At 47.7% G+C, this 25,125-nt stretch overlaps 1 protein-coding gene across 10 annotated transcripts in view; it reads left to right on the forward strand.

Moving 5' to 3' along the window:
- The window catches only part of FGD3 (FYVE, RhoGEF and PH domain containing 3), a 130,569-nt gene that overhangs the window by 77,356 nt on the left and 28,088 nt on the right, over window positions 1-25,125 (forward strand). For 8 of the 10 annotated variants that reach the window (XM_085018350.1, XM_085018345.1, XM_085018344.1 and 5 more), the window contains 3 exons: window positions 12,653-12,821; window positions 18,816-18,993; window positions 20,147-20,678. In XM_085018350.1, coding sequence (XP_084874476.1) covers window positions 20,196-20,678 — 483 coding nt within the window. In that variant the 5' untranslated portion in view covers window positions 12,653-12,821; window positions 18,816-18,993; window positions 20,147-20,195. Of the gene's footprint in view, window positions 1-6,435; window positions 6,496-12,652; window positions 12,822-18,815; window positions 18,994-20,146; window positions 20,679-25,125 lie in introns of those variants that run through there. The other 2 variants (XR_014841151.1, XM_021088136.2) reach the window with 1 other exon arrangement.

Here is a 25,125-nt window from a genome sequence, read left to right on the forward strand (position 1 = left end):
CTGGGCCGGACTTTGACACAGCCAGAGCAACCCTGGATCTAAGCCACGTCTGTACCACAGCTTGCAGAAATGCTGGATCCTTAACCCACTGAGCAAGGCCAGGGATCAAACCCTCATCCTCAGGGAGACTAGGTTGGGTTCTTAGACCACTGAGCCACGATGGAAACTTCAGCCAACCTGTCTCTTATTCCAAGGAACTGCCCCATACCCTCCTCAGTGAGGGCTGAATGCTAGGCAGCATCCTCACTTGGGAATGTGGACTCTGCCCCATTTAGCATCCCCTGGACCAGTTTATCCTGGCTGGCTGGGGGCTCTCTCCCTTTGGATCACCTCCTGAGTGAAATCAGTGGACACTCTCTCTAGTAGAAAGGTCTCTGCTCACCTGCTCTCTCCAGCCTTCGGTTCCACACAGGTGCTTTTCGGTGACAGCTTTGAGGGTTCCTCTGTCCTCCTCCAAGGTCATTGCCAGCTGTCCTGGTAGGTGGGGCTAGGGTTTCTGGGAGAAGCCCTCACAGTCCAGGGGTCGAACCTGCATCCTCATGGATACTGGTCAGATTTGTTTCCGCTGAGCCATGATGGGAATTCCAAACTACTCATTTTGGATGACCTCTGAGTCCCTGGAGCTGGGGTGCTATACACACTCTCAAAGTGAACAGTGAACCAGGGAGTTCAGGGTTGGGCAGGAAACAAATGTACAGATGTACAGAGAGACTCCGTAACTGCTGGACTTTATCACCAAGGCTTTTTTCTTCACTCTTTCCATTGTTCTTTGTACAGGCCTGTTTTGTCAAAGGGTACAGAAGTGAGGCCAGGTACAACTCACAGGATTGGAGATGCACGAAATGTAGCCAACATTCAATTCACCAATCACTCGGTTTATTGCTCACAGTTCAGCACAGCTCAGTCAGAGTATGGAGAAAGCAGGAAAGGGGATAATGAAGCTTTCCAGGGAGAAGTCCAGGAAGCAGACATCTTAGTGAGCAGGAGTCATCTGGGTCTCTTGACAAGCGTGAGTGGACTTCTCCCTGGAAAAGTTCATTATCCCCTTTCCTGCTTTCTCCCTGCTCTGTACCCTCTGTCCTCCTCCAAGGTCATTGCCGGCTGTCCTGGTAGGTGGGGCTAGGGATTTCTTGGGGGAGCCCTCACAGTCAGTGCCACCCCCTGTGCGGCGAGCTGCTTGAGGGAGGACTGAGCATCTGCCTTGGAGGGCAGGCAGGCAACGGGATGATAGGTTAGGGCACTTGGCCTTCCCCTGAAGAGACTCTGACTCATGAGACCACTCAAGGCCATCAAGTGTGAATGGCACAGAAGCTTCACCATTGCTACCAGGGAAACCTTCAGGTTTGAGGACACAGTTTGGACCACTGGTCACTAATGAAATAATGGGATAGAGAATTAGGAATGTGTGCCGTTAATGCCCTGCTGTTACCTCTCCACGTGGGCTAGTGCTCCCTGAACTTATGTCACTCTCTGTCCATTTCCTGATAACCATATTATATCATTGCATAATGAATCTATTATTGCAAAATGAATTCCCCAGAGTTCCCGTCGTGGCTTAGTGATTAACGAATCCGACTAGAAACCATGAGGTTGTGGGTTCGATCCCTGGCCTTTCTCAGTGGGTTAAGGATCCGGCGTTGCCGTGAGCTGTGGTGTAGGTTGCAGACATAGCTCGGATCCCACGTTGCTGTGGCACTGGCATAGGCTGGCCGCTACAGCTCCAATTGGACCCCTAGCCTGGGAACCTTCATATGCCTTAGGAGCGGCCCAAGAAATGGCAAAAAGAAAAAAATAAAAATGAATTCCCCAAAATCAAATGGCTGAAAATGACAGTAAACACTTACCAACTCAGTTAGTTTTAGAGGGTCGCAAATTTGGCTACCGTTTGTCTCTGGCTTAGGATCTCTCGTGAGGCCCCCAAGACTTTACTAGGGCTGGGGGCGCCCTTCCAAGTGTTCACTCCCTCATGGCAAGTTGGTGGTGGCAGTTGGCTGGGGGCCCAGCTCCTCCCCACACAGGGCTCTCCCCAGAGCTGCTTGAGTAGCATCACGATATGGAGGCTGGCTGGGTATGGTGGCAGGCACCTTCCAGCCCAGGCTGGGAAGGACTCAGATGGTCGATCTTCCATAGGCCAGGCTCTTGTTCCTCACAGAAACTTCAACCACACATCCTGTATTATCTCCATTTTATGGGAAGAATTGGGGCTCCAAGAGGCTCAGGGACATGTGAAGGTCACACAGCCCATGAGCCAGAGTGTGAACCCAGGTGCCCCTGAGACCTAGGTCATTCTCTTTTCTGTCACCTGCTGGCTGGGCTACTCTGCCTCCTCAGCAAAGGCTGGGAGCCAGATGGAGCTCATCCTCCCCCGTGGTCTTCATATTCCTGCAGGGAGATGCACCTGTGTGTCCTGGAGCAGGGCCCGAGTCTGGGGTGGCTATATTGCTAGGGTCCAGCATGTGGTGGCCCTCGCTGAGATTAGACATGGAGGTGAGCAAGAGCTCATCAGTGTTTAGTTATAAAATTCTTCAAATTGGGCTTAAAGGAAGACTCTCTGGAGGGGAAAGTGGGTAGCATCTCTCAGCCTAGTAAACCCTCTCAAACAGCTGGCAAATATTTGGTGGAACTGAGGCTGGAAGCAAGTCTCCTCTCCAGCTGGTGTAGGCATCACTTGGGGACTCATGGAGAAAACATGGCTGTGTGCTCTGTCAAGGGAGATCAGATGGGCCAGAGGAAGTATCACCCCTTTGATGACTCCATTCATTACACTCACATGTTAACTGTATGTGAGGTGCTGCCTCTGAGGGGTCTCAATGGGGACCCACATGTGGTAAGAAGGAAACCGAGGCCAGTAGAAATTGGTTTGTGTTTTAAAAAGCATATGAGACTGGATGAAGAATCCATCCTTTAGTCATTATTATTATTTAAAATCTTTTCGGCTGCACTTGCAGCATGTGTAAGTTCCCAGGCCAGAGATCGAACCCACACGACAGCAGTGACCCGAGCCATAGCAGTGACAACACCAGATCCTGAACCTGCTGAGCCATTTGGAAACTCCAAGAATCCATCATTTAAATTAGGTGGGAATTCATGGTCTAAGTGTTGACTAAAAAAAAATGTGCACAACCTCAGAGTTGAGAGTTATGTTTTATTTGGTGGACAAAACTCAGGACTTAAGCCAGGAGACAGCACCTCAAGAAACCCTGAGAAAACTGCTCTGAGGAGGTGAGGGAGGAGCTAGGATATATAGGTGTTTTGCAACAAAGGTCAGGCAGTAAGTTTATGCTATCACTTATATGTGGAATCTAAAATATGACACAGATGAACCTATCTGCAGAACAGAAACACACACAGACAAGGACAGCAGACTTGTGGTTGCCAAGGTGCGGGGGTATGGTGGAGTGGGATGGACAAGGAGTTTGGGGTTAGTAGATGTAAACTATTACATTTATTTTTTGAGTATTTTTTATTGTTATTTCCCAATACAATTTTTTTCCTACTGTACAGAGTGGTAACCCAGTTACACATACAAGTATACATTCTTTTTTCTCACATTATCATGCTCCATCATAAGTGACTAGACACAGTTCCCAGTGCTACACAGCAGGATCTCATTGCTAATCCATTCCAAAGGCAATGGTTTGCATCCATTTACCCCAATCCCAATCCATCTCACTCCCTCCCCCTCTCCTTGGCAATTGCAAGTCTATTCTCCAAGTCCATGGTTTTCTTCTCTGTGGAAAGTTTCATTTGTGCCGTATATTAGATTCCAGATATAAGTGATATTATATGGTATTTGTCTTTGTCTTTCTGACTTACTTCATTCAGTATGAGAGTCTCTAATTCCATCCATGTTGCTGCGAATGGCATTATTTTGTTCTTTTTATGGCTGAGCAGTATTCCATTGTGTATATATACCATATCTTCCTAATCCAATCATCTGTTGATGGACATTTGTGTTGTTTCCATGTCTCGGCTATTGTGAATAGAGCTGCAATGAACATGCACGTGCATGCGTCTTTTTTAAGGAAAGTTTTGTCCAGGTTTACTCCCAGGAGTGGGGTTGCTGGGCCATATGGTTCTATGTATAGTTTTCTAAGGTACCTCCGTACTGTTCTCCATAGTAGTTGTACCATCTTACATTCCCACCAACAGTGCAGGAGGTTTCCCTTTTCTCCACACCCCCTCCAGCATTTTTTATTTGTGGACTTATTAATGATGGCCATTCTGACTGGCATGAGGTGGTATCTCATGGTAGTTTTGATTTGCATTTCTCTAATAATCTGGGATGTTGAGCATTTTTTTTCATGTGATTTTGGCCATCTGTATATCTTCCTTGGAGAAATGTCTACTCAGGTCTTTTGCCCATTTTTCCATTGGATTGTTGGCTTTTTTGCTGTTGAGTTGTATAAATTGCTTGTATATTTTAGAGATTAAGCCCTTGTCGTTGCATCATTTGACACTATTTTCTCCCATTGTGTAAGTTGTCTTTTTGTTTTCTTTTTGGTTTCCTTTGCTGTGCAAAAGCTTGTCAGTTTGATTAGGTCACATTGATTTATTTTTGCTTTTATTTCTGTTGCTTTGGGAGACTGACCTGAGAAAACATTTGTAAGGTTGATGTCAGATAATATTTTGCCTATGTTCTCTTCCAGGAGTTTGATGGTGTCTTGTCTTATATTTAAGTCTTTAAGCCATTTTGAGTTTATTTTTGCTCATGGTGTGAGGGTGTGTTCTACTTTCATTGATTTGCATGCAGCTGTCCAGGTTTCCCAGCAATACTTGCTGAAAAGACTGTCTTTTTCCCATTTTATGTTCTTGCCTCCTTTGTCAAAGATTAACTGACCATCAATATCTGGGTTTATTTCTGCATTCTCTATTCTGTTCCATTGGTCTGTATGTCTGTTTTGGTACCAGTACCATGCTGTCTTGATAACTGTGGCTTTTTAATATTGCCTGAAGTCTGGAAGATTGATGCCTCCTACTTGGTTTTTGTTCCCCAGCATTGCTTTGGCAATTCTGGGTCTTTTGTGGTTGCATATAAATTTTTGGATTGTTTGTTCTAGTTCTGTGAAAAATGTCATGGGTAATTTTCTAGGGATTGCATTGAATCTGTAGATTGCTTTGGGTATAAACTTTAACATTTAGAGTGGATAAGCAATGAGGTCCTGCTGTACAGCACAGGGAACTATATCCAATCATTTGTGATAGAACATGATGGAAGATAATATGAGAAAAAGAATGTATATATATTATAATTGGGTGACTTTGCCGTACAGCAGAAATTGACAGAACACTATAAATCAACTACAATAAAAGTTTTAAAAAGATTACTGTTAATAAAAAGAAAACTAGGTAGCTCAAGTTAAGAAATTCAGTGTTTTTCTATGTATGGGAAGATGCAAGAGGCAGGGCTCAGTGAAATTCTTCCTTTAATAGGCACCTCAGCTATTGGGGGCCAGTATCTGTGCTTTCACATCTGGCTGCTAGATGGCAGGCATTCTTTTTTTTTTTTTTTTTTGGTTTTTAGGGCCACACCCGCAGTGGCATATGGAAGTTCCCAGGCTAGGGGTCAAATCATAGCTGTAGCTCCTGGCCAGATCTGAACTGTGTCTGCGACCTACACCACAGCTCATGGCAACGCCAGATCCCAGACCCACTAAGAGGCCGCATCTTCATGGATACTAGTTGGACTTGTTTCTGCTGTACCACAATGGGGACTCCAATGTCAGGTATTCTTCATTTCCTTCCTGAGTTCCCTCAGGGCTCACTGGCTTGGCTCACCGTCAGAGGTGAGCTGATAACTGTGACATCTTTTATTTACTGATATGGTGGGCAATATTTTATTTCTCATAAGCCTTGTAGGAACCCCATATCTTTATAAATTTACTTTCACCCTAAAGTCACAGAGCCATCCCCATGGGTGCTGGGGGAGGGGCTGAATCTGGCTGGAGGGACAGGGCTCCTCAGGAAGTGTGAGTAGAGGGGGCACTGGCTTCACTCTTGGGCATACTCTCAGTTTTCAGTGGGGCCTTTCAGTTTCCCAACATCTATGGCCACTTTCACCTTTCCAACCTAAGAAGACCCTGGTGGTCCATTGGGCCCTTTCTTTGCGCTGGGAGCCGCTGCACACATGGTCTGGGACCAGTGTCACCACTCAGGCACTCTGCTGAGAAAAGCCCACAGAGACAGAGGCAGGATGGCTGCAGCCTCCACGCCCAGAATAGCTCAGGGGCTCCCAGAGCAGCCTGTTAAACTTTAAACCACTGTCGGTCACGGTGGGGCCAGCATGGCCTGGGCCTCAAACAGCGTTCCAGCCGGTTTGGGCTGTATTTTCTCACAGAAGACTGGGGGAGAACCAGTGAGCTTGGGTGTGAGTGAGGAAATGCAAATACGTCGTCGCTGGGTGACCCGTATTACGAAAACCAGCAAAAGGAAGTTGTGTTTTGTTGCTTCCTGAAGTCAGTCTTGAAGAGAAGTGTGTGTGCCTGCCCAAGACAGGTGAGTGGGGCTGAGTCTGGGGTCTTTGCCAGCCCTGAGCTCTTGTGCTGGTCTTAGAAGGGGCACTTTGTGGGTCCCAGGAAGTTCAGAGCAGGGGCTACTTGGGGTCTGACGTCTTCAAGGCAGGAAGTTGCCGTGGTGCCGAATGGTGTCTTCTGTCCCTTTGTCTTCCTGTGGTGCCTCTGGCATGATTTGTAACAGGTCAGGTTATTGTCATCGGACGCCAAGTGAGCAAACCTGCCAGGACAGTGTTGGCTGTCATCTGCGGCAGCTTACACTCTAGCAAGATGAACCTGAGGCCAGGGTCCCTGAGGAAGCTGGGTCACCAAGGAGGGTGAGCCGTCCCAAACACAGTCCCTAAGGGGCTAGGCGTTTCCACACAGTGAGGCTCCAAAAGATTCCTTTGCATGATGCATTTTAGCTACTGTCAGACTGGGCCTGTCCAGGCTTGGCTCTGCTAGGAAAGAAGACTGAGCCCATCAGGGCCTCTTCAGAACTCTACACTGTGCCCAGACAGTGCAAGGTGGTGGCCACGCCACCTGTGAGAGGTTCAGAGACTGGGGGAAGTTCATGGGCATCCATGGGATACCAGGTACCACTGTGTTTGTGCCCATTGTACAGATGGGGCATGTTTAGCACACACCTGCGTCCAGAGCACTTGGCTCCTGGGACCCTCTGGCATTTGCAGTGTCAGAGTCCTCGTGATTGCAGACAGCTTCTTGTGGTCAGGGAGGTGCTGAGGAGTCCCCTGGTGAGGCGGAAATATGGGCCTGGGGCTTTCTGAGTCCCCGTTGGAGAGGGGAAGCTGGGCATGGGATGGCAGGTGGCTGGCACCCTGGTGATATTTGTGGCCCACTGGGACGTTTGGCTTGCGGCCCCTCTGCCAGCTATGTGACTTGGGGCAGCTGCTTCAATCACCTGGTTTTTCTGTCTATGAAGTGGGATTTGAGTGGTGCCAGGCTCCTGAGATGAGCATAGAGCCTGGGAGGCCAGACGTGCTCAGGGGCAGCTCTGCCATTATTCGGATTAGTCCTCAGACAAAGCCCAGGCGAACTTGCTCTGCCATTCTTGCAGGAGAGGAAACTGAGGCCACCCCTTACCCTCGACCATGGCCTGTGAGCTGCCAAGCTGGGCTCAAGCTCAAACTTTTGGAGCCTGGTGGTTTGATTGGTGAGCGGCCGGGTGGAGCCGGGGGCAGAGGAGAGGAAGTGGTTTGTCCCCAGATAGGTGGTTGCAAGAGGCCAGGGCCCTGGTTCCTCTCCTCGGGCTGACGTCTGTCTCTGCACACACAAAAAAATCATGTCTGATGTACAGTACCCCCCACCCCATAAAGCCAGACAGGACTGCTTCCTCTGCACACACAGAGGCCTGGGCCAAGGCTACAGCTGAGGTGAGATGCTGAGCAAGGCCCCAGAGGATGGGTGAGATTTTGCTGCCCTGATCCCTTTGAGAATCTCGGGTGGGGGATGTCCCTGGACTCAAAGCAGTGACCATGGAAGAGTGGCTGGTCCAGTGCCAGGAGAACCTACCTTGCAATATCCCCTCTACCTGCCCCAGGTGGGCCCTGAGAACCCCACTGACAGATGAGGAAACAGGTTCCATGGAAAAGTGGGTGAGCATGGGAGTCAAAATGTAACTTTGGGTCAGTATGGACTGTAGGACAGATGGGAAACCCAGACCGGAATGGGATGTCCCTTACCTGTGGGATCCCCTGGCTGCCCAGCTGTGTCCTGGCTCCAGCCCCCAAATTCCATCCCCTTCCTCTCTGGGCTTGCTCACCTGGCACACTGCCAGCTCTTCAGCAGGCCTGACTCACTCTTGTGTGCCTTCGTTCCTTTCCCTCTGTAGATACTGTTCCCTCTGTCTGAGACAGTGTTTTCTCTGGGACAACGTTCTCCCTCTGTCTGGAACACTGTTCTCTTGGTCTGAGATTTCCCTCTGTCTGGGATGCTGTTCTTTCTGTCTGAGCCCCTATGTGTGGTGGTGATGACTAGTCACCTAGGTCCCCAGGGAAATGGGTGGTGACCAACCTTACATGTCAGTTCTATGGGTTTTGGTAGGGCCACTTGGAGCCCCTTGGTGCCTAGGACACAGGGCTCTTGCTGGTGCAGGTCTGTGGCTTTGGGAGGGTGAATCCACTGTCTGGGCCCCCCTTTCTTATAATAACCTGACAGGGTCACTGTGTAGTTAGATGAGACAATGTGGGGCTGTTGAGTAATAATAGACTATAGGAGGTGGGGTTTAACCTTCTATATTATTGATTTGGATTTTATATTTTCAAAATTTGGACTCAGCCAGAGCACATTTTTGTATGTTGTAAAGTACGTAGTAGAAGGGCAATAAGGCTGCTTCAAATTCATCAATTCACTTACTCATAGAACAGGCTTACTGGCTCCTGCTCTTTGCCAGGTGGGGGACCATGTAAAGGAGGTGAGGTTTCCAACTGTGTGGCCTGCAGCCTGTGGGGAGTGGAGGGGGGTAGTGTGGGTGAACCTGGGAGTCGGGGGGTGTGGGGTCGGGGTGGTAGCCTGTCATGGAGCAGGGTGTGAGTACACAGGGAGCTGAGCCAGGCTGTTCCTACAGAGGGAGCATCTTGCAAAGCCCGCTGAGGTGGCTTTGTGTGGAGGGCGCAGCAGGGTAACATCTGTGTTAAGGATTTCAGTGTTGATTGGAAGCTATGGGAAAGTTCTTTGTTTCATTACTTTTTAAAAATAAAATTTCAAATGTAAAAGTAGATGGAAGTATGTAGTAAGCCCAGAATGCCCAACAGGGGGAGGTCAGAGTGGAACAAGGAGCCCCTGCAACCTTGCCCCACCCCAAGTGTGGGCCTAGGGGTCTCAAGTGCTGTAGGCATAAGCTCTTTTCCCCAAAAACATTACTGTGAAAAATTTCAAATATACAGCAAAGCTCCAAGAATTCTACTTGCTTTATCACATATCCAGCTCCCTATGCAAGGAAGGATTTATTTTTTTTTTATTTAAAGGTTGTGATTTTATTTTTGGACTTGCTTTAATGTATGGTAATGGACAGTGTTTATACTCCTTCTATATTTAAAGTAAAAGCAGAAACAACATACAAATTGAAATAAAATAATTAGGTTTAGGAAATTTAAAAATAGAAAAAGTAGGGATTAAAAGAAAAACACTAAGTAAGTACATACGTAAAAAGATTGAGTAAGGGAGTTCCCGTGGTAGCACAACAGGATGCAAGTTCGATCCCTAGCCTGGCACTGTGGGTTCAAGGATCACGAGTTGCCACAGCTTTGACTTAGGTCACTTCTGATCCCTGGCCCAGGAGCTCCACATGTTGGAGGGCTGCCAAAAAAGAAAGAAAATTTTAGTAGAAATGGTGCAGTGGTCTGTTTCCTGGGACACCCACCCTGCAGGCAGTGCAGCCCCCCAGGTAGCTCTTCTTGTCATAGCTGCTTGCACCGGGCCCAGTGCACCCCTGGGCTTGGCATCCGTGAGTTTCTGTCCTTCTAGCTTTGGGCACACATCATCGTTCCGGGGCTCGTTGTGTGATCTCACCAACTCCTACTGTAGCTGAGCAGGCCGTGTGACAGGGGACCTGGAGCTTCAGGGGATGCTAATGGGCAAAGCCCACTAGCCTGATGAGGTGCCCGGGCCGTGTTTGTTAGAGCCACAGAAAACATACGACATGGCCAGCTGGAGTTAGAGTGTTGTATGCTGCCTCAGGCTTTAGGAAACTTTGCAGGACTGTTGTGTCCAATTTCACAGTCAAGGAAACTGAGGTTTGGGAAGTTGAGCTTATCTCTGGTTACCCCAATAAGTGGTAGAAACTGATCACTCTGGACACAGGGCCTCAGGCCCCTGTGTTCCTGCCTCCACACAGGAGGGCCCAAGTTTCATCCTTCAATCCATGGGGGCCCTTGTACCCCCAGAGACCCAAGGGGATGACCTGGGCCCGGAGCGGGGAGGAAGCAAGGCAGGGCCTCTGCATTCTGGAGTTGGCTGCCCCGGTGGTCACACTCTCCCCTCCCTGGGAGGCGCCCCTCCCTGGGAAGCATCTGTGGTCTCAGGAATGTGATCAACCAGGAAATCCCCGCATTTTCCACACAATCATTTATTGAGCCTCTAATACTCATGCTCTGTGCTGATCTGTCTCTGAGCCTCGTCAGCTGGGGGACCCTAAGACAGGTCGGGGCCAGAGCCACACAGAGTGTGGGCTGTAGTCCACCCACACCCTGGTCTGTGCGGGGCCTGTCCTGGGGGCCTGGTGTCCCAAGGAGCAGGGTGGGCCCTGCAGGGTTCAATGCATCGCCAGCGGGGTGAGAGGTTCACAGGCAGCTCTGGCCCCAGGCCAGGCCTCACCACAACTGCAGATCTCCATGGGCCTCAAGGCTTCCGGGTAGGGCGGGGAGAAAGAGGCAGGGGTTGAGACCCAGGGCGACAGGAGTGCAGGGCAGGGGGTAAGTTTTCGGTGCTTTTGAGTCACTCTCATTTTGGCCCTAATTCATTGACCTGATGAGAACCTTTCTGAAGTGCATTCCTTTTTTTTCTTTCTCAATGATTTTTATTTTTTTTCCATTACAGCTGGTTTACAGTGTTCTGTCCATTTTCTACTGGACAGCAAAGTGACCTCATCACACATACATACATATATACATTCCTTTTCTCATATTATCATGCTCCATCGCAAGTGACAAGATGTAGTTCCCAGTGCAACACAGCAGGATCTCATTCCTTATCCATCCCAAAGGCAATAGTTTGCATCTATTAGCATTCCTTTTTTTTCCCTAAGTTTTTTAAAGTTGTGGTACAAAATGCATAATATAAAATTTGCCATTCTAACCACTTTTCAGTGGTATTAATTACATTCACTTTTTTTTTTTTTTGTCTTTTTGCCTTTTCTAGGGCCGCTTCCGCGGCATATGGAGTCTAGGGGTCTAATCGGAGCCATAGCCACCGGCCTACGTCAGACCCACAGCAACGCAGGATCCAAGCTGCGTCTGCAACTTACACCACAGCTCACAGCAACGCTAGATCATTAACCCACTGAGCAAGGCCAGGGATTGAACCCGCAACCTCATGGTTCCTAGTCAGATTTGTTAACCACTGCACCACGACAGGAACTCCTACATTCACATTTTTATACACCATCACCCTATGCAGGTCCAGAACAGTTTTTTAATCATTCCAAACTGAAACTCTATTCCACGAAACAGTAACTCCCTATTTCCCTTCCTCAGCCCTGGAAATCACCTTTCTATTTTCTGTTTCAATGATTTGACCACTCCAGGTACCTCATACCAGTGGAATCATAATATTTGTGCTATGTGTCCAAGTTGTTTCATTTGGCATGTTCTCAAGTTTCATCCGTGTTGAAGTATGTATCTGAATTTCCTTCCTTTTTAGGCCTGAATAATATTCCATTGTATGTCTTCACCACATTTTGTGTATCCATTCATCTGCCCTTGGACACTTGGTTTGCCTCTACATTTGGCGGAGAATTATTGTGAATAATTGTGAATAATGCTGCTCTGAACAAGGGGGTGCAAACCTCTGTTCGAGTCTCTGCTTTCAATTCTTATGGGAGAAATGCACTCTTGAGGACAAAGGGAATTCATGTTAGAATTTGGCGTTGAAACAAATGCAACTTCTTCAAGAAAAGCAGCAGCACATCTAGGAGCCTCAGGACCTCATACCCCTGCCCACTCACCAGCATCCCACTGCTAGGGCTGATGAATAACCTTTTCTTCTTTTTTGTTTTTCCATAATTTCTAAGTTTTCTAGAAAAGCACCCATCACTTAGATGGTTTTAAAATAACAGTAAGTTTTGGAGTTCCTGTTGTGGCTCAACAGTAACAAACCCGACTAATATCCATGAGGATGCCAGTTTGAGCCCTGGCCTTGCTCAGTGGGTTAAGGATCTGGCGTTAACTGTGGAGTAGGTCGCAGACGCGGCTTGGATCTGGTGTGGCTGTGGCCATGACTGTGGCCGGCGGGTCTGTTTTGAGCCCTAGCCTTAGAATTTCCATACGCCTCAGGAGTGGCCCTAAAAAAGACAAATAAATAAGTAAATAGTGACAGTAACTTTTAGAAGTGATGGTGTGATTTTTTGGGGGAACCTCTGAGCCGGTTGCCCGAGCCAGCCGGGATGATGCTGTGTTGATCCGTCTCCTTTCCTCTCCCCTCAGCTGGCCCTGGAGCCCCATCCTGCCCTGAGGTCCCACTGACCTCCACTGAATCCCGAAGCGTGTGGCACCCCACAGTGTCAGTGTCCACCTCCGTGTTCTCAGCAGCCAGGATGGAGATCACAGATGGTACCAGCTGCAGCCAGAGCTCTTCCCAGGCTGAGACCCCAAGGCAAGTATTGTGCTCCTGGATCCTGACGCTGGTATGCAAGCACCTCCGGGTCATGCACAGGGCAGCTTGTTAACACTCCATCAGCTATTGCATCTGGCATGGCCAGCACAGCCAGACCTTTGTCACTGCTGATACAGCTTTGGGTGTGTCCGCAGCCTCGTCTCCCAGCCTGTGACTGCGTGCAGGTGTGTGCAGTTCAGCGGTGCCTGGTGTTGCCTGTGGCACTTTTAGGATTGTTTGGATTACCTCCTGCACACAAACAACCATCCAAACCTGGTGGGGCAAAGGGCAGCCCCGCTGGGCACTGTCATCTCTCACGATTCTGGGCCCATTCGGGTAGCTCTCAGGGTTTTTTTTTGGGACTATTGCCAGCCAGGACAAGAGCTGTTTCAAAGGCTTTTTCTCAGGCTCACATGTCCAGTGGCAACTGCCTGTCATCAGCTGGGGCCCCATGTGCCAGGGCCCTTAAGCCACATTGATGACAAGGCAGCAGAGGTCCTTGCCCACTTGGGGCTTCCAGGGTACCAGGTGACAGGCAGCAAGGGAGACAGGCATAGTGGTGGTCTCCATGGGGCTCCTTCACTGCTTCCAAGTTGGGGAAATGTGGTGGCAGATGCAGCAGACTTGAGACCCATCTGCAGGACTGTCCCTGCCTGTCTCTGGCAGCTACCAAGTGGCTCTTGGGCTCCAGGGCAGGGACCACAGCATTCACGCCACCCCCATCCACTGGCTGCTATGGATGGGATCACTGAAATGATCCACAATGCCCCTAGAGGGTGGGGCACATTTAACTTCTTGATTCTTCTCCAGTGCCCGCACCTCTCCTAGTCGCAGCTTTGGGGACTTTGATACGTGGTGGCAGCCTCGGGTGTCAGGGGCCGTGGGCTCTGTCTGAGTTCTGCAGCAGGTTGGCTCAGGGAGCTCAGGGCTTTCAAAGGGGGAGCTGAGTGGCTGGGAAGACAGAAATGACAAGTGCTCCTTGGCTCCTGTGTGGTAACATGTCCCTGGCCTTGAACATGTCAGAATGAGCCCAGAGTCTAGTGTAGGAGGTTCAGAGCAGCATGTCTGGTGGATCCAGCTCCTGGGTTCTGGTTCACCCCAGGCTGGCCTGGCCAGGGTCTTCCTTGGTGTCCTTGTCTGAAACACGGAATGTCACCTACCTTGGCGATTGTGACAGAGCAAGCTTACAAAAGCTCTCAGCATGACTCCTGGCATATGGGTGTGTGTGTAGGTGTAATTGTGTGTGTTTATATGTATTTATGTTTTGTGCATGTGTGTATGTGTGCACATGCGTCTGTTTTGGAGGCATGTCTGTGTTTACATGTGTGTGTGGTGGGCACCCTTGTACATGTGTGTCCTCTCCCCCCACCTACCTCCCTGCCCATCCCCTCCTCCTCTAAGCAGTGTGGAGGGGAGGCTGGAACTGGCTAGTCTGCCCTGCACTCACTTTGGCCCTGGAGAGGTAGCAGGCAGGCCAATCCTGAGGTAAGTGAGACTGTGAGCTATATCCTGCAGATTTTTTAAAACTATGATTACATTTTTAAAAAAAAATTATAGTTTAAAAAAAAAAAAAAGAGTTCCTATTGTGGTTCAGGGAGTTATGAATCCAACTAGTATCCATGAGGATACGGGTTTGATCCCTGGCCTTTCTCAGTGGGTTAAGGATCAGGTGTTGCTGTGGCTGTGGCACAGGCCAGCAGCTACAGCTCCAATTCAGCCCGTAGCCTGGAAACTTCCACATGCCACAGGTGTGGCCCTAAAAAAGCAGATAAATAAATAGAGTAAGTAAGGCTGATTTACAATGTTGTGCCAATTTCTGCTCTACAGCGAAGTGACCTGGTCATGTATGTACATGTGTGTATATATCTCTACTCCTTTTGTTGTATTACCTTCCATCATTGTCTATCCCAAGGGGTTAGAGATAGTTCCCTGTGCTGTAGAGCAGGACCTCATTGCTTATCCTGCAGTTTTTTGAATCAGATCAGAGTGTGGGTCTCAGCTGTTCTTTAACCAGGAGCTCCTTCTACCATGTACCCTGCTCCCTGGAGGATGTCTTTACACTGGTGGAGTATGGGTTCGGCTACCCTTGCACAAAAGCCCTTGGAAGATAAGATGGCTGTGGCCAAAGGGCCTCCAGAGGAAGGGGACCTCCCTCCCCTTGACGGGACATCCAGGCAGACACCAGGCTGCTGCAGGCTCCTTAGGCTCTGGGCTGCCACACCCCTCACCCATCCTCTACCTGATCCACCAACCCTTCTGTAACAAAGAAAACGACACCAAGTGAAAGTGAGCAATTCACCAAGTTTGTACAACACAGAGGTGTCATCTCCTGCGGGGTATAATCAGCATACAATTAACAGCATATGTTTAAAATGTAGGAGTTCCCGTCGTGGCGCAGTGGTTAACGAATCCGACTAGGAACTATGAGGTTGCGGGTTCGGTCCCTGCCCTTGCTCAGTGGGTTAAGGATCCGGCGTTGCCGTGAGCTGTGGTGTAGGTCGCAGACGCGGCTCAGATCCCCCGTTGCTGTGGCTCTGGCATAGGCTGGTGGCTACAGCTCCGATTCGACCCCTAGCCTGGGAACCTCCATATGCCGTGGGAGCGGCCCAAGAAATAGCAAAAAGACAAAAAAAAAAAAAAAAAAAAGTACAATTTGATGTGTCAACACATGTGCATATACTTGTGAGAGTCTTGCCACTGTCACGATGATTAGCATGCCTGTCACACCTAGAAGGCTTCCTGCTGTTCTATCATAACCCCCACAGCACACCCACCCCTTCTTCCAGGAAATCCTCCCATCTGCTTTCTGACACCACAGATTAGGGTCCTTTTACTAGAATTCTGTGTCAATGGAAAAACAAGTAGGTACTCTTTCTTTTGCCTGTCTTCTTTCACTTGGCGTAATTGTTTCTAGATTCATTCATGTCATTGGGAAGTATTCCCTTTACCCCTCTGTGGTCGAAAGTTTTGTGTAGAACTAGCATCATTTCTTTCATACAGATTTGATAGAATTCACCAATGAAGCCATCTAAGCCTGGAGTTTTCTGTGTGCAAATATGTTAAAATACAAACATTTTTTTTTTTTTTTTGTCTTTTGTCTTTTTGTCTTTTGTTGTTGTTGTTGTTGTTGCTATTTCTTGGGCCGCTCCCGCGACATATGGAGGTTCCCAGGCTAGGGGTTGAATCGGAGCTGTGGCCACCAGCCTACGCCAGAGCCACAGCAACACGGGATCCGAGCCGCGTCTGCAACCCACACCACAGCCCACGGCAACGCCAGATCGTTAACCCACTGAGCAAGGGCAGGGACCGAACCCGCAACCTCACGGTTCCTAGTCGGATTCGTTAACCACTGCGCCACGATGGGAACTCCTAAAATACAAACATTTTTTTGTGCTTGGTGTTTATTGGGCTTCTTAAATCTGTGGATTTATAATTTTCATTAAATCTGGAAAAACTTTGATCATTGTTTTTCTCAGTTTTCAAGCTCACTCTTTTTTGGGACTCCAAATATATTTTTCATTTTATTTTATTTATTTAAATTTTTCCTTTTTTTTTTTTTTGTATTATCTAGGGCCACACCTGTGGCATATGGAGGTGCCCAGGCTAGGGGTCTAATTGGAGCTGTAGCTGCCAGCCTACACCAGAGCCACAGCAACGCCAGATCTGAGCTGCATCTGTGACCTACACCACAGATCACAGCAATGCCAGGTCCTTAACCCATTGAGCGAGGCCAGGGATCGAACCCGCAACCTCATGGTTCCTAGTCGGATTCGTTAACCACTGCGCCACAATGGAAACTCCCCTTTCTTTCATTTTAGATAGCTTCTATTGCCTCTTCAAATTTGCTAACTTTTCTTCTACAATATCTCTTCTGCCATCACTGCCTTCCAGTGGATCTTGATCTCACACTCTGTGGTTTTCATCTCTGGAAGGTGGGCGTGCCTCTTTCCATGTCTCTTTTGACCTTTTGAATATAATGCAGGTACTGCATCTACGGATTCTAACATCTGTGTCAGATGTGGGTCACTTTCAAGTCCCTGACTTTTCCTCCCCTCTATGGATTGTGTATTCCTGCTCTCTGTATCTGGTAATTTTTGGTCGGATGCAAGACACTGTAAGTCCTGCCTTGCTGGGTGCCGAATATGTTTGTGCTCCCCTAATTGTTCTTGAGCCTTGTTTACGGCTGCATTTAAGTTGCCTGTAAACAGATTGACTTTCCTGTTAAAATTCATCAGTGTCTATTAGGTGGGCTCTGAGCAGAGCTCACTGTGGGGCTAATGATGCCCTGCACTGAGACAAGACCCTTCCAAGTTCTCTAACTTCCCATGGAATTTGGGGGTTCCAGTCTGGCTGGTGGAAACAGGCCTATTTCCTGCCCTATGTGAGCACCAGGTGATGTCCTCTGATCCTTTCAAGTAGTTCTTTCTCCAGCCATCTAGCTTCTCACACACGCACCCTCAGTGCCCTCTTCAGCTCTCTGTGCTCTCTCTGTGCAGCTCTCTCTCTAGTGCTCCGTCCTGGGACCTTCAGCTGCCTTGGTGTTCCCCGGACTCCCAGCTTTGTTGCCTCACTTGGGGGTCAATCTGGGATCCCCTTCACTGGGCAGGAAGTTGCAGTGACAGAGGTCTCACTGTACTCATTCCCACCTCTCAGGAGCACTGTGTGCTTTGCCGGCTGGTGTAAGGTGTCTCTCAAGCCGTTGTGTCATATATTTTATCCATGATTTGATTTTTTTCAGGTGTGAGAGTAGCACCGGTTTCTATTATTCCAAAAGCAGGAAACCCTGAGGTGGCACCTGGCCCCAGATGGCCGCACTAGACACATGGAAGCTCAGTGCATGGCCTGCATTCCATCTGGCGTATTTTTACTGCTGTGTCATGTCTGATTTCTGAAAACTTGAGTTCATCTCCTGTGCTATGAGAAGAATGCAACAAAGCATTTATTTTCTCTTTAGAAATCTTGGTATTTCTTTCCATTAAGCCCTATAAGAATGTGGCAGAGCCAATGATGAATGCCCACCCTGCACTAGTTTTGGTGCCACTCAAAGAAAGGTCCACTCAGAAGAAATCTGACTGCACTAAAATCCAAGATCACAGAAGACCATTGCAGGGGCAGGCGGTGATGCTTGGCTCCTGGGGCCTTACAAGCCCCTAATGCCACGCGTTTGCAGAGGTGGCTCATGTTTCCCTTCTGAGAACACTCTGTCTGGAGGCCCTTCTGCTCCACGGGCAGCCACGGATCAGGCTTCAGTATGTGTGTGTGTGTGTGTGTGTGTGTGTATGTGTGTGTGTGTGTGTGTGTGCGAGAGAGAGAGAGAGAGAGAGAGAGAGAATTGTCTCTCCGCTAATGGTTCTTTATTTTGTTTTAAGAGTGAGGAAGGGAGTGTGTGAAGAAGCTACTGGCAGCAGAGTTGAGTGTGAGTGTGAGGACAGGACATGTGTGTGTCTAGGAGGGTGTCTGGTGGTGCCCGCTGGCTTTACTCACACTCAGCAGGCACTACACACTCAAGGGGACCCTGCCTACCTGTATCACTGTGTGACTGGGTCAACCTCAATTCTGGCCCCAGTTTTGTTTCGTTTTGTTTTTACTTTTTTTTTCTTTTGACAGCCACACCCATAGCTTATGGAAGTTCCCAGGCTAGGGGTCAAATCAGACCTGCAGCTGCAACCTATGCCACAGCCACTGGAACAGAGGATCCAAGCTGCATCTGCGACCTATGCTGCAACTTACAACCACGCCAGATCTGGCCCCAGTTTTAAGCTGGACCCTAGAAGCTGCTCTACACCATGGTCATTGCCATAGGTGCCACCCTGAACCAGGGGCTAGGGACTCAGCTGTGCTCCATCCACTTGCAGGACTTGGAAGAGGGTGGTGGCATGAAGCTGCCCTTCCATCTTTTCCCTTGAGACCTGGGCCTGTCACTCAGGCTGCTCCAAGTGCCAGTGAGCAAAGGTGTTTTCATTTTCCTTTCCTTTTTTTTTTTTTTTTTCTAAGAACCTCCTGAACTGCTCCACTTCAACACTGCTGGGCAAGAAGAAGATTTTCAGCAGATCCCCCTAGCCCTGTGCAAGGCCTGAGCTGGCCAACCCGGAGCGCACCTGGACCACAGGTAGCAAGGAGCCTGACACCCACCCTTCTACATCAGTGCCTTCACAGAGTCTGACCACCTCAGGTGAGCCACCTGTCACCATGGGTACTAACTGCCACTTCTGGTCCCCCTCCTCTCTCACAGCTCCACTGGTTCAAGTGGAAGATTTCAGGCAATGTCCGTCTCCCCTAGTCTAGCCTCACCTTTGATCCTCTCTGCACACCTAGACTGACACTTGAAGGTGCCCTCCTCCACAAGGGTTTCCGGAAGGGGCACCATGTGAGAGCATAAAGTTGCTCCAGTGTGGAGGAGGAGGAGGAATTTGGGGCCAAGATCCAGTCTCCTCAATCCCCTAGTCTCTGGAAAATGTCTGGTCACCTGTCAGACAGAATAGTGACGGTGATGTTGTGGGGGGTCTTGGTGGGGATTCCGCCAGACCCAAGAGCTGCGTCGTAGGATGAAGAATGCCACGGCGCCAAAGCACTGTACAGACCAGAGCCCCTGTGCTTATGACAGTTATAGCTATTATTTTGTGTGTGTGTTTTGAATTGAGGAGCAGGTAGCTTCACCCTTCAGGATTCATTCCTGGAACCCTCTCCTTTCTTTGTCTTTCTTTTCTTTCTTCCTTCATTCCTCCCTCCCTCCTCTTTCTCTCTTTCTTTTTCTTTCTTTCTTCCTTTCTTCCTTCCTTCCTTTCTTCCTTTCTTCCTCACTTTCTCTTTCCCTCCTTCCCCCTCACTCTTCCTTCCTTTCTTCCTCCTCCTCTTCCTTCTTCTTCTGCTCCTTCTCCTTCTTCTCTTTCTCCTCCTCCTTCTTCTTCCTCTTCCTCTTCTTCTCCTTCTTCTCCTTCCCTTTCTTCCTCTCCTTCTTCTCCTTCCCCTTCTTTTTCTCCTTCTTCTTTGGTAATGCCTGTGGTATGTGGAAGTTCCCAGACCAGGGATCAAACCCACTCTGCTGCAGTGACAACACTAGGTCTTCAACCCACTGCACCACAAAAGAACTCCCTTTTAAAAGGGAAAAAGAAAATTATTTTTAGAATAAATGCTTTCCATTTGCCATTGCCTGAAAGCCAGGACCCAGGGAGGCTGATCAGGTGTTGACCTCACATTACAGTCCTACCTCACCCTCACCAGCCCCCCGCCCCCCCGCATCGCCATATTGACTTTCTCCATGAGGTCCTACCTCAGGGCTGGCCCAGGCCCAGCTGGCATTCACTGCACTCATTTCTTCCCCACAGGAAGCTCCTGGCCAGCCCCCCAAGGAGTTCAGAGAGCTCAGCTTTGAGGATGGAGCCAGGAGGGGGGTCCTCAATGCCCCCTGCCCCCATTGCCGCCCTGGGGGAGCCAGATGCTGGGCCTAGCAGCTCCTCCCTGGAGCTCCCAAGCACAGACCCAGGAAAGCTCCAAGCACTCCCTGTTGGACCTGGAGTCCACTGTGGGGATCCTGCCTCTGGGAGCCCTGACAGCCAAGTCTCTGTGGGGGACAGTCCCCAGGACATGGGCTCCATCGGGGAGCCCAGCAGCAGCACTAAAATCCCTAACCGGGACAGCGGAATCGACAGCCCCTCCTGCAGTGTGGTCAGTGAGCACTTTCCCTGTGAGGAGGGCAGTGAAGCGGCCCCAGGCCCCACCATCAAAGGGCTGCACCCAGAGACAGCCTCGGAGGGCACGACACCTCGGGAGGAGGCCGATAGCGATGTGGGCGAGGGCAGCAGTGAGGAGCCAGAAGCGGAGAACAGCCGTCCAAGGGCTGATGCAGATCCCGCCAAGGTAGGCCACCTTCCTGTCCCAGGTATCAGGGGTTTCAGGGCTGTCCTCCGAGGGCATTTGGGGTTTACAGTGGCATCACGCAGGGCTGGTGCCAGCAGTGGGGTGCACGCTCGGGTGCCATGCTCAGAGAGGGCCCTGTGATGGGTTAAGCTGGCCCTGGGGAAGGATCAAGCAGGCAGGGGTCTCCCTGATACTTTGGGAGATGATCTCACTCCCAAGTCTCTGTTCCATGGCCACACAGTGGCACAGGGACTCCACCCCAGGGTGGCTGTGGCGATCAGTCTTAGTGGAACACCACTCTTGGTCCATGCTTGGTGCCTGCCTTGCAGAACCCCCATGAGGAAGACAGCATGCCTGTCACCTTGTTTTATGAATGGGGAAACCCCAGGTCGCCCAGGGGGTGTGACAGAGGCAGGAAGGGAGCCCAGGCATGTGGAGTGGAGACCCGAGCAGATGGCCCTGGGAAGCAGGTGTGCCCACATATGGTGGGTCAGCCTTGCGAGAAAGCTCGTCCAAGTCCCTTTAGCATTTTGGGCTCCTGACTCTACACTGGGACTTGCGGGGACACAGAATTAAATCCAATAGCCCCAGGCTTAGAGGGACTGCCTATGCAGGTGGTGGGGAGCATGGCATGGCTAAACTACAAGTGACTGGGTCCAAAGAAAAGCACAGGTGCTACTTGCCCAGAGTCAGACCTGCTGGCTCCCAGTGGAGATGGTATTGACTAGCGTGGCCGTCAGTTACATTGGCATCACCCAGGCCTGGTGCCAGCAGTGAGGTGTGTACTTGGGTGCCACAGTCAACCTGTCAAGAGGCAGCCTTGGTGGGCAAAGCGCAGCCACGGGCCCACAGCATTAGTTGTAAGCCACAATCTCAGCGGGTGAGCTGGGGCCTTGTTTTACTCTAGGTTTTATTATTTCACTCATTTGTTGTGAAGCCACCAAATCAGGAGAGGACAACTGCCATTGAAAGACAGTCTATTTCTCCAAGTTTCCAAGAGGAGGGGGCATTTCATGCCGGGGGGACCAGAGGGCAGGCACGAGGGTGGGTCAGGAGGCAGAGGAAGTGAACTGTGAGCAAAAGTCTTTTTCAAAATCATGAAATCATTTAATTTTTTTTATTGAAGTATAGTTGATGTACAAATATTATATGTTACATATGTAGCAGGAGTTTTTATTGTGGTTTCTGAGGAAAGGGATGGGTGAGATGGTCATCAGGCCTAGGATTGGCCAGCTTGAATAATTTCAGTGGGCTCTGGGCATAGGGGCTGTCCCTGGGTATCTGGCACCTTGCCCTGTGTGATGAGGGCAGGAATAGGGGAATAGCAAATATCAAGAAGGTGGTTGGGGTGTCGGCTCTGGATGGGTTGGTTTGCATTTGAAAGACATTCTTGCAGGTGAATCCCTTATACCTCTAGGAATTAACGAACCCTAGGAGGGACCAACCCTCCAGGGTCAGCAAGGCCCTAAAGCTTTGGTATCAGGGTAATGCTTTCCTCACAGAATGAGTCAGAAAGTGTTCCTTCTTAATTGTTTTGGAAAATTTTGAGAACAATTGGTATTATTTTTCCAGTAAAGGCGTCTGGTCCTAGGCTTTTCTTTGTTGGAAAGTTTTTTTTCTTGCTTATTTAATCTCCTAATTTGCTATTGGTTTGTGCAGATTTTCTATTTTCTTCATGATTCAGTCTTGGTAGTTGTGTGTGTCTAAGAATTTATCCATTTCTTCTAGGTTATTCAACTACTGGCATTTAATTGTTCAGAGTTGTCTCTTATGATCCCTTATGCAATGTTTCCTCTTTCATGTATCATTTTATTTATTTGAATCCTCTCTCATTTTTTGGTAAGTCTTGCTGAAGATTTGTCAATAGCGTTTGTCTTTTTAAAAAAACAGGTCTTAGTTATGTTGAAATTTTTCCATTGTTTTTCTACTCTGTTTCATTTATCTCTGCTCTAATCTGTTATTTCCTTCCTCCTGACTGCTTTGGGTTTAGTTGCTCTTTTTCTAATCTTGAGGTATAGTTAGATTGTTGATTTGAGATCGTCTTCCTTTTTCAAGTATGCCTTTACAACTATAAGCATCCCTCTTAGCACTGCTTTTGCTGCATTCCATAAGTTTTGATATGTTGTGTTTTCATTGTCATTTGTCTTAAGTTATTTTCTAATTTCCTTTTTGACTTCTTTGGCTCTTGTTTAAGAGCACATTGTCGAATTTCTACATATCTGTGATTTAAAGCATCCAATAGCATATAATTGGATGCTTTAAAAAAAAAAAATCTGTACAACCAATCCATGTCTTTTGTTTGGTGTGCTTAATCCCTTTCTCTGTGCTGTTGATTTCTAGTTTAATTCTGTTGTGATTGGAAAAGATATTTTATATGATTTCAATCTTTTTGAGTTTTTTAGCACTTGTTTTATGGCCTAACATGTGGTCTGGTCTAGAGAATGTTCTGTGTGCACTTGAGAAGAATGTGTTCTGCTGCTGTTGGATGGGATGTTCTGCATGTGTCTATTAGGTTCATTTGGTCTAGTGTTATTCAAATCCCCTGCTTCCTTATTGATATTGGGCATATCCTATCCAGTGCTGAAAGTGGATTATTTAAATCTCCTACTACTATTTGGTGGCTATCTGTTTTTTTTTTCTTCACTTCTGTCAAAGTTTGCTGCATATATTTAGGAGCTCTGATGTTTGGTGCATAAATATTTATAATTGTTATATTTTCTTGGTGAATTGATCCTTTTACCATTCTATAATATCCTTTTTTTTGTATCATGTTAACAGTTTTTTATTTAAAGTCCATTTTGTCTGATGTAAGTATGGCCACTCAATCTCTTTTGTTTACAATTTGTGTGAAATATCTTTTCCATCTTTCACTTTCAGCCTAAGTATGTCCTTAAATCTAAAGTGAGTTTCTTGTAGGTAGCATATAATTGGATGCTTTAAAAAAAAAAAAAATCTGTACAACCAATCCATGTCTTTTGTTTGGTGTGCTTAATCCCTTCACATTTAAAGTAATTACTGATAAGGAAGGACTTACTATTGCCTTTTTTTTTTTTATTGTTTTCTGTAAGTTTTGTAGTTTTGTCCCTCTCTTACTGCTTTCCTGCTTTAAATTTAGTTGGTTTTTTGTAATAATATGCTTCGATTCCCTTCTCATTTCCTTTTGTTTATGTTCTTTATATTTTTTCCTATTGCAATAACATAAAATGTTGTAAAGTTATAACATCTTATTTTAAGCTGATAAAAACTTCAGTGATTTACAAAAACTCTATTCCTTTATAGCTCCCTTCCCCCACACTCTAGTTATTGATGTCACAAATCTGTCTCTCTCTCACACACACACACATATGCCCTTTAACATAGATTTCTAGTTTTTAAATGTTTTTGTCCTTTTTGTGTTATTTTGTGCCAAAAATTATGATACTACAGGTTACTATATTCATGCATTCACTTTTACTGAAGAAACATATTTTTGTACAACTTCATATTGCTATCTACCGTCTTTTCACAACTTGAAGGACTTCCTTTAGCATTTCTTATATAGCATGTCTAGTGGTAATGAACTCTTTATCCTTTCTTTATTTGGGAAAGTCTTAATTTCTTCTTCTTTGAAGGACGACTTTTCTGGATATGGTATTCTTAGTTGAAAGTTTTTTCCTTTCAGCACTTTAAATATATCATCCCACTCCTTTTATTATTTTTTCTAAATAACAGCTCCCAGTGTGGTTCTTTGGATTTATTCTAGTTGGAGTCCTGTGAGCTTCTTAAATGTGTTTGTCCATTTCTTTCCTCATACTTGGGAAGTTTTCAGCCATTAATTCTTTTTGTTGTTCAAATTTCTTATTTTTAAAAATTTATTTATTTATTTATTTATTTTTGTCTTTTTGCCATTTCTTGAGCCGCTCCCAGGGCATATGGAGGTTCCCAGGCCAGGAGTCCAATCAGAGCTGTAGCCACCAGCCTACACCAGAGCCATAGCAACACAGGATCCGAGCTGCGTCTGCAACCTACACCACAGCTCATGGCAATGCCGGATCCTTAACCCACTAAGCAAGGCCAGGGATCGAACCCGCAACCTCATGGTTCCTAGTTGGATTCATTAACCACTGAGCCACACCAGGAACTTGAATTTATTTATTTTTTAATGGTTTATTAAAGTCTAGTTGATTTGCAGTGTTGTGCCAATTTCTGCTGCACAGCAAAGTGACTCAGTCGTAATATTATGTTCCATCATGGTTTATCCCAGGAGATTGGTTATAGTTCCCTGTGCTATACAGTAGGACCTTGCTATTTATCCATTCTAAATGTAATAGTTTACATCTACTAACCCCAGACTGCCGGTCCATCCCACTCCCTCCCCCTTGGCAATCACAAGTCTGTTCTCCATGTCTGTTTCTGTTTTGCAGATAGGTTCATTTGTGCCATATTTTAGATTCCACATAAGAGTGAC

The sequence above is a fragment of the Sus scrofa genome, chromosome 3 (genome assembly GCF_054392235.1).
Source record: "Sus scrofa isolate SSC_HxYL_T2T_F1_AM1 chromosome 3, Sscrofa_HxYL_maternal_Yorkshire_Landrace_v2.0, whole genome shotgun sequence".
NCBI lineage: Eukaryota > Metazoa > Chordata > Mammalia > Artiodactyla > Suidae > Sus > Sus scrofa.